The following is an 8,029-nucleotide window of genomic DNA, read 5'->3' as shown; positions in this document are numbered from 1 at the left end:
TCTTATGGCGACTGTAACCGCTTTCGGGACAGGACAATTACAGTTACACATAATAATAATAAAGTAATACCAGTAGTAAATAATATAATACTTAATAATATTACTAAGGAAATTGTAAATAACGGAGTGTCGGTGAATTCAGATCAAAACATGGAAATGTGACAAGTATCTTTTGATACGCAATATTAAATCAAATACGAGGGAACACTTACAGACCTAAAAATGACAACTAAGACAGGAGAGTGGAACGTGCGGAAGCCCTTATGAAGTCCACGGGAACGTATGATGTTATGGGGGAGAAAAGACTTACAATAATACACCCAACAGACAAATGATTATTAAGGAAATGAACATACAATTATAAATGAACAAATAAATGAACTGCGGATTAACTGATACTTGAGATACAAACAAAAGATGTGTAAGGGAAACAATTAAGCTCTTCAGTCACGAACAAACTTTGACATAAGAGTTTCAGAATTTACAGAATGAAAGGAGGCAACCTCGAATGAAACAAAATTGATTACACAATTCGAGAAAGTGTTACAGTTACTAACTATTACAACTAGATTTAGAAAAGAAGGTTTGCCTCAGAAAACAACACGTTGTGGAGTAGCACAGTCGCTAAGCCATATAAATGCTCTATTTTGGAAAATGTGGAAAACTAGAGGAAACTCCGGCATACGAGATGAACTTCTACATAATTACTGAATTTACATTAAGTGGGAATAGTCCGAAACATATGAATGCACTTAAATAGCATAAGACAAAAATGCGCTTACCTTTGGCGGCCGACGACCCATTGCGGGACGGGCGCTAAACACACCCGCCCGCTGTAGTGATCCAAATTCAAAGATGCGGACAAAGTGACTCGCACACGCGAGGAGCCACAAACAGGAAATAGAGTGATTACAAATGACCAATAGCAACACTCCAGTTTGCCACATTCATCTATTAAAAATCCTCATATACTGGCCAATAAAAACACTTGTACTTTTGACCAATGACAATGATATTCGAGAATTGTGCTTTCTGCAGAATTTGCATCTTCGCGGATATTACAAAACGACAGGAAGGGCCACTTACACGTGGCACACCCTGCCTCACAAATCATGTATAAAAATTCCAAATCCCTTTCTATAATTTACAGAAAAATACAATTTAAATCAGGAAATGTAAATACCCAGGTCTCTTTGAACATAAATCTTCTTCATAGTCCATTTCTTCATATGCCTAAATATGTAATAATTTTTAAATAAGAAAGCTTCATACAATAATTTGCTTTGCACAAATTCTTCAGTTTTTTAAATGTTTTTGTTTATCCAAAATGATGACAAGATAAAATTTACATAACATTACATACATAATAAGGACTTCTGTTGCTTCACTGATTTCTGCTCACCAACGGCCACAGCGACGATGGGATAGGAAAGGCCTAGGAATTGGAAGGAAGTGCTGTGGCCTTAATTAAGGTACAGCCCCGGCATTTGCCTGGTGTGAAAATGGGAAACCACGGAAAACCATCTTCAGGGCTGCCGACAATGGGGCTCAAACCCACTATCTCCCGATTACTGGATACTGGCCGCACTTAAGCGACTGCAGCTATCGAGCTCGGTTTACTTCATTGTGGAGGATACTGAAGTCTATGGGGTTCAAGTATTTAAAAAATTCAAGGATGGCTGAAGTTTTTTTAGTGGAGAGAGATGGTATAGGAACAGCCAGAGAACGTTTTTGAGAAAATGTGTCTTCTGAGGAATAAGGACCCTTCACCCCATATATTTTATTTAGATGAGACTTACATTCATCAGAATTATGCTCCAACAAAAATCTGGCAAGATGATGAGGGTGCAGGAGGTTTAAAAGTTCCTGTGGGGAAAGGTGGATGCATTATTGTTTGTCATGTAGGTTCCAGTCAACTGGTTTTCTACAGGAATGTAAATTGGTTTTCAGACCAAAGGTGAAATCGACCAGTGATGACTAGCACACTGATATGAATGCTATGGTTTTTAAAGAGGGCTTTATGAAGTTTTTAGACGCTCTTGACAAAGGGAACATCAAAGATGCAGTGATTGTAATGGACAATGCCAGCTACCATTCGGTACAGCTAGAACGAATCCCTACAACGAACACACGAAAAGCTGATATTATATCATGGTTATCTGCTAGGAATATTACTCATGACAGCAATCACACCAGAGTCAAACTGTTATCTCTTGTGAAACTAGTCAAGCTGATGGCAAGTATGTACAAAATTGATACACTTGCTGACAGAAGGGGTCATACAGTTGTTTGCCTGCCACCCTATCACTGTCAATTAACCGCACAGAGCTGGTTAAGGGAAACATTAAAACTGCTGTAGGGAAAAGGAATAAAATGTTCAAACTAGCTGATGTCCAAGAGGAGCTGGATAAAGTAACTGAACAGTAGTGGAAGGTTTGTGTGTCACATGCTGAAAAGTTTCAAGAGGATGATTACAACTGGGACGTGGTATTGGAGACAGTCATGGATACAGATACAGTACTTCAGCTGGAATAAGGTAAGGTAAAGTAAGAAAACAAGAAAGTAAGAAAATGTGTTTCGTAACTCTGTACTTTTGAACGAATTGGTTTTGGTGTGTTGTCAATGCACTTGTTATACGCACTATTAATTAACTCATATCATACTACATCAAAAATATAATAAAATAATAAAAATACATTAAAAAAAAAAAAAAATAGTAAAACTTATCCACTGGCCATACTCAAACTATATAACATACGAAGCTCTGTATTTTATAGTTATGTTGATTTCAACACAACTTTAACACGTGCGCGGCACTCCTGGCAATGTTGTAGTAGTGACCTCTGTCTCAAGATCCTTTTCACGTATCTGATCTCTACAGCTCTGTGCTACTTCTGAACTATATGATGAAGGTATTTATATGCATTATATGCATAGATTTGAAAGGAAATTCAGGAAATTCTGTGTTTAACAGCTTCTACTTGAGAAATGTCATGAGAAGAACAACCTACTCCATCTTGCTTTCCTAAATCTTGAAAATGTCTTTGATGACACAGTGCATGATCCAATTTAGCAAGCACATAAACACCATGGTGTCCTAGAGTATTTTTCAGTTGGGGTACAGGTACTCTATGCAGCAGCAAGAAGTTACATCCACATTGCTACAGGAGAGTCTAACGTCTTCTGCATTTCAATTTGTGGTCACCAGAGTTCACTCAGCCTACATGATTAGAATTGAGGAGCTATCTGACAGTGAGATAGCATCCCCGGTCTAGAAAGCCAAGAATAACGGCCGATAGGATTCGTCATGCTGACCACACGACACCTCGTATTCTTCAGGCCTTCGGGCTGAGCAGCAGTCGCTTAGTAGGCAAGGCCTTTCAGGGCTGTAGTGCCATGGGGTTAGTTCTTTTAGAGTCCAACCTTATCATTACCTCTGTTCAAACTTAAGTTGGATCCAGTTTTGGCAGACTGGCCAATATTCTAGACACTTCTATACGAATGATGTTATAATGGCCTCCAAAAACAAGCTTGATGTCCAATGTCAAAGCCAAGAATGTGCTGATCAGTTGATGCATTAAAGCCTGTGACAACTGTGTACTGTTAGATACACAAGGAATTGGAACAGTTCTGGTCCGTCATGAAGATCTGTCATGACTGATGATTTTGTATACTTTGAGTGTATGATTGCTGACAAGGTCAACTTGCTAGAGCAGTCAGTGAAATTATTTATTCACTCTGGATGAAGTATTGATTAATGCAGGCATCACCTGTTATTGTTGGACTGCAGACTACTTCAAAGCAAAGATTAATTCTCACACTGCCACCCATCCTGTTGCACTACACTGGCAATTATTCCCAACTTAAAAATTTTTTTGACACTGCACTGAACTGAGAGAAACTTTGATGGTATGGACGCAAGTTGCGAGCAGAAACCGATATGAATAGTAAGATGGGCTACGTGTTGCAAGTGGTTGAAAAGTGTTTCAAGGGATGTTCTAGGCAATAATGAACCAAATATGCTATAAAGCAACACCCCAGTATGGCCTGCAAGCATATCAAATGGAGGCAGCAGTGTTACATATTCAACCCTACCACCATTTAGTGTGACAAGTGCTGAAATAATTATAATATGCTGAGGGAAAGGTGGGAAGAATTATGATTATGAGTACTTTAAAGTATGGTTAGCATAAGTCATCTGATGACAAGTCACGTGGATTCGGGTTAAGAGGTGCGACGGGTAAGCATGGCTTCTGCACACGCCAATCTCAAGTTTCAAGGTCTGACAATGAATATCGGTTCTGACCACAGTAATTTTTGCTACCTGAGGTGCTGTTGTGCTTTAGGTACATATTTACTGTAAGTACTGCATAATGAACAGTTTGATAATGAACATGAATCTGTTTCAGGGAGCTCGCACTGTTTATCATGACTAATATTTGTTGTAATCTATCAGTTTCATGTCCGTATTGATACTTTGTATTTACAATCACAAAGAATGGGTACCGTCCACCTAATCAATACTTTATTATATCTTATTACTAAGCAGTACCGGTTTCGACCTTCACAGAGGTCATCCTGAGCTGGTCATGAGATCTAAAGTTAATATATAATTTTAAAACATTACTGAATCTAATGAAGAATGTCACATGATGTGAGTGATAATATTAAAATATACAATGATATGATGTGTCTTCTGGTTTAAAAAACAAGTGTCTATATTCTATGACATGTATATGTTACATAAAATTCTAGTGTAGTGTTCATGAGTAATAGATAATTTGATGAAATAGAATTTCTACATGTAAAATGTTTATGACATTCTTGAGGTACACTTTGAAATTCAGTTCATATTGGTGAATCGTTATATAGATTCATTGGTATGTTTATACTAAGCATTCTGGAACATTCTATGATATGGATGTAATAAAAATTAGTATCATATAATACACTAAAACACGATAAAATGTTCACAGTATTCTTGCGGTACGCTTTGGAATTATATTAATTTGTACAGGCATGCTTGGTACAAACATGCCTGTGAACGTACCGCAAGAATACTGTGAACATTTTATCGCATTTTAGTGTATTATACTATTATACTCATTTTTATTACATCCATATCATAGAATGTTCCAGAATGCTTAGTATAAACATACAAATGAATCTATATAACGATTCACCAATATGAACTGAATTTCAAAGTGTACCTCAAAGAATGCCATAAACATTTTACGTGTAGAAATTCTATTTCACCAAATTATCTATTACTCACGAACACTACACTGGAATTTTATGTAACATATACATGTCATAGAATATGGACACTTGTTTTTTAAACCAGAAGACACATCGTATCATTGTATATTTTATATATTGTATATTTTAATATTATCACTCCAATCATGTGACATTCTTCATTAGATTTAGTAATGTTTTAAAATTATATATTAAGTTAACTTTAGATCTCATGACCAGCTAAGGATGACCTCTGTGAAGATCGAAACAGGTACTGCTTAGTAATAAGATATAATAAAGTATTGATTAGGTGGACGGTACCCATTCTTTGTGATTGTAATATTTGTTGCTTAGTGTAATATCTGTTACTCGTGCCGTACCTACAAGCTGCAGCGACGCAAATAGTAAAGTATGTTACTGTACAGCATGACATGCTGAACTTTCAACAGAATATGTGTACAAGAACAGATTAACTCACAATATATCACAATCACCTTAAAAAAAAAAAAAAAAAAAAAAAAAAAAAAAAAAAAAAACTCCATTGAGTGCGATGAAAACAGACCTCGACTTCAGTGATCAACAGAAAGCAGCTTGCTCTTCTTTAAGTTTATTGCTCCATGATAAAAGCAGTTCATGCCACAGAAGCATCTGTCATTATGGCTAGGTAACAATCAAAGTAGTACAGCCAATAAGAGAACATGAAATAGGAAATGCAGATTGCTGTAGATACCTTTGGGAACAAGGCCAATTTGGGAGATTTGTAGATAACATGTATCTATACAAAGGCTATATTTATTCTGTATATGGTATATGGTACATAATTTTATTCTTAAAATCCCTCTGTTAAGTTTTATTCAGTTTTTAAAACAAATTTTGAATGGCATATTTCAGCTAACTAGGTTACATTTTACAAGAAGATCAGGAAGAATGTTTCCTTCATTACAATAATATCATCCCATGTGGCAAACTAATGAAAGTGCAAATTGTCAATTTATCAGGTAAGCTGAAACAAGAAACAAGTTGTGATTGCTCAAATAAAATCCATAAATCCATTTTATGTACTTTTTTTTTTTTTTACTATTTGCTTTACGTCACACCATCACAGATAGGTCTTATGGCAACGATGGAATAGAAAGGCCTGGGAACAGGAAAGAAGTGTCCATGGCCTTAATTAAGGTACAGCCCCAGCATTTGCCTGGAGTGAAAATGAGATACCACGAAAAACCATCTTCATGGCTGCCAACAGTGGGGTTCGAACCCACTATCTCCCGGATGCAAGCTCACAGCTATGTGTTCCTAACCACATGGCCAACTCGCCCGGTTTTATACTTTTATAGTTAGTTTTATGTGTTAGTCACGTAGAACCACTTAGAGATATGAGATATGAGGATAGCTCTTTATGTATATAGTAAGATCTAGTCCTTAACTATAGATTCACTAGTTTGTCACTTTCACTAGTTTTCCAGAGAGAGGAAAATATTTTTCTCACCAAGTATAGTTATATACAACTGTGGAGAAACATATCACTTCTATTTCCTGTCACTCCGACTACTGATCACAGCATTAAATTTAAGTTGTTAGTAGATCTAAGAAGATATCATCAGTTTTAGTTAATTACTATCACAGAAAACTAATTAGCATTGAAGGTTGGATTATCAAATTTTGTGACAGCTCCTCGAAAGAGTGGATTTTCTCCCTGAAAAAAATAACACAAGACATAAGAGCTATGAACATTATCATTAGGGCAACAAAAGCAGTACTGTGATCTGAGTAAAGGATGAAAGAGAGGTCCAAGAATATCATGAAGTATTAAATGGGAAAATTGAAGAATTAGGAATGGGAATCATTGGAGAAAAGACGATATATATTTTTTACAATGTGCTTTACATCGCACTGACACAGATGGGTCTTATAGTGATGATGGGAAAAGACTAGGAGTGGGAAGGAAGTGGCTATGGCCTTAATTAAGGTACAGCCCCAGCATTTGCCTGGTGTGAAAATGGGAAATCATGGAAAATCATCTTCAGGACTGCCGGCAGTGGGATTTGAACCCACTATCTCGCGAACACAAGCTGACAGCTATGTGACCTAAACCTTCCAGCCAATTACTCAGTAAAGACGAGAGAGAAAGGAAATAATAGCAATAAAAATTGAGGGGAAGTTATGAAAAACTTCCAGTTCTTAGGAAGTAAATTAATAGAGAATTTATCGCTAGGTGTGGAAATAAGGAGAAGGATAAAAAGGATAAGGTGAGTAGACAGAGTGAGAAATGCAGAGATGCTAGAAAGAGTAGGAGAAATGAGACAACTGCTACAAGTGATAAAAAGGAAGAGAAATTGGACTGGACCGTGGATGAGACAAAACTGCTTGTCAGAAGATGCTCTTGAAGTGTTGGTGAGCAGAAAGAAAGCAAGAGGATGGAAAAGATAATCAGATGGTGGACAATATAAGGATAGAAGTGTGCTATGTCAAAATGAAGGGAGTAACAGAGGACAGGATAGAGTGGAGAGCTACCATGTGAAGACCAGCCTCAGGGAAGAACACTTATTATATTACATAACCATCACAGAATATATAATTTACCATGAAACAAAGATATACCAATGAATGCTAAAGAAATTCTGAACTTCTGATTTTTACAAAGTACATGAATCTCTTCCTTGAAATAATTTCAAATGAAATAAATGTACCAACCCCAGCAGTCATCAAGGAATGAAGTATGGGTAAGTGAATGCAAAATTTGAGTGAATTATCTTTATTAGTTAGTATTCTTTGTATGTTTTTGTGTGAC

At 36.5% G+C, this 8,029-nt stretch overlaps 1 protein-coding gene across 1 annotated transcript in view; it reads right to left on the bottom strand.

Moving 5' to 3' along the window:
* Positions 1–6,014: 6,014 nt before the first annotated feature.
* Positions 6,015–8,029, bottom strand: part of LOC136877708 (integrin beta-PS) — a 240,078-nt gene continuing 238,063 nt past the window's right edge. Inside the window, exon 16 of the mRNA XM_067151918.2 lies at positions 6,015–6,934. Coding sequence (XP_067008019.2) covers positions 6,869–6,934 — 66 coding nt within the window. The 3' untranslated portion in view covers positions 6,015–6,868. The remainder of the gene's footprint in view (positions 6,935–8,029) is intronic.

This window comes from Anabrus simplex, chromosome 7, assembly GCF_040414725.1.
Source record: "Anabrus simplex isolate iqAnaSimp1 chromosome 7, ASM4041472v1, whole genome shotgun sequence".
NCBI classification, from domain to species: Eukaryota; Metazoa; Arthropoda; class Insecta; order Orthoptera; family Tettigoniidae; genus Anabrus; species Anabrus simplex.
The sequence above is the reverse complement of the archived record's forward strand: the minus strand, read 5'-3'. Positions and strand labels throughout refer to the sequence as shown.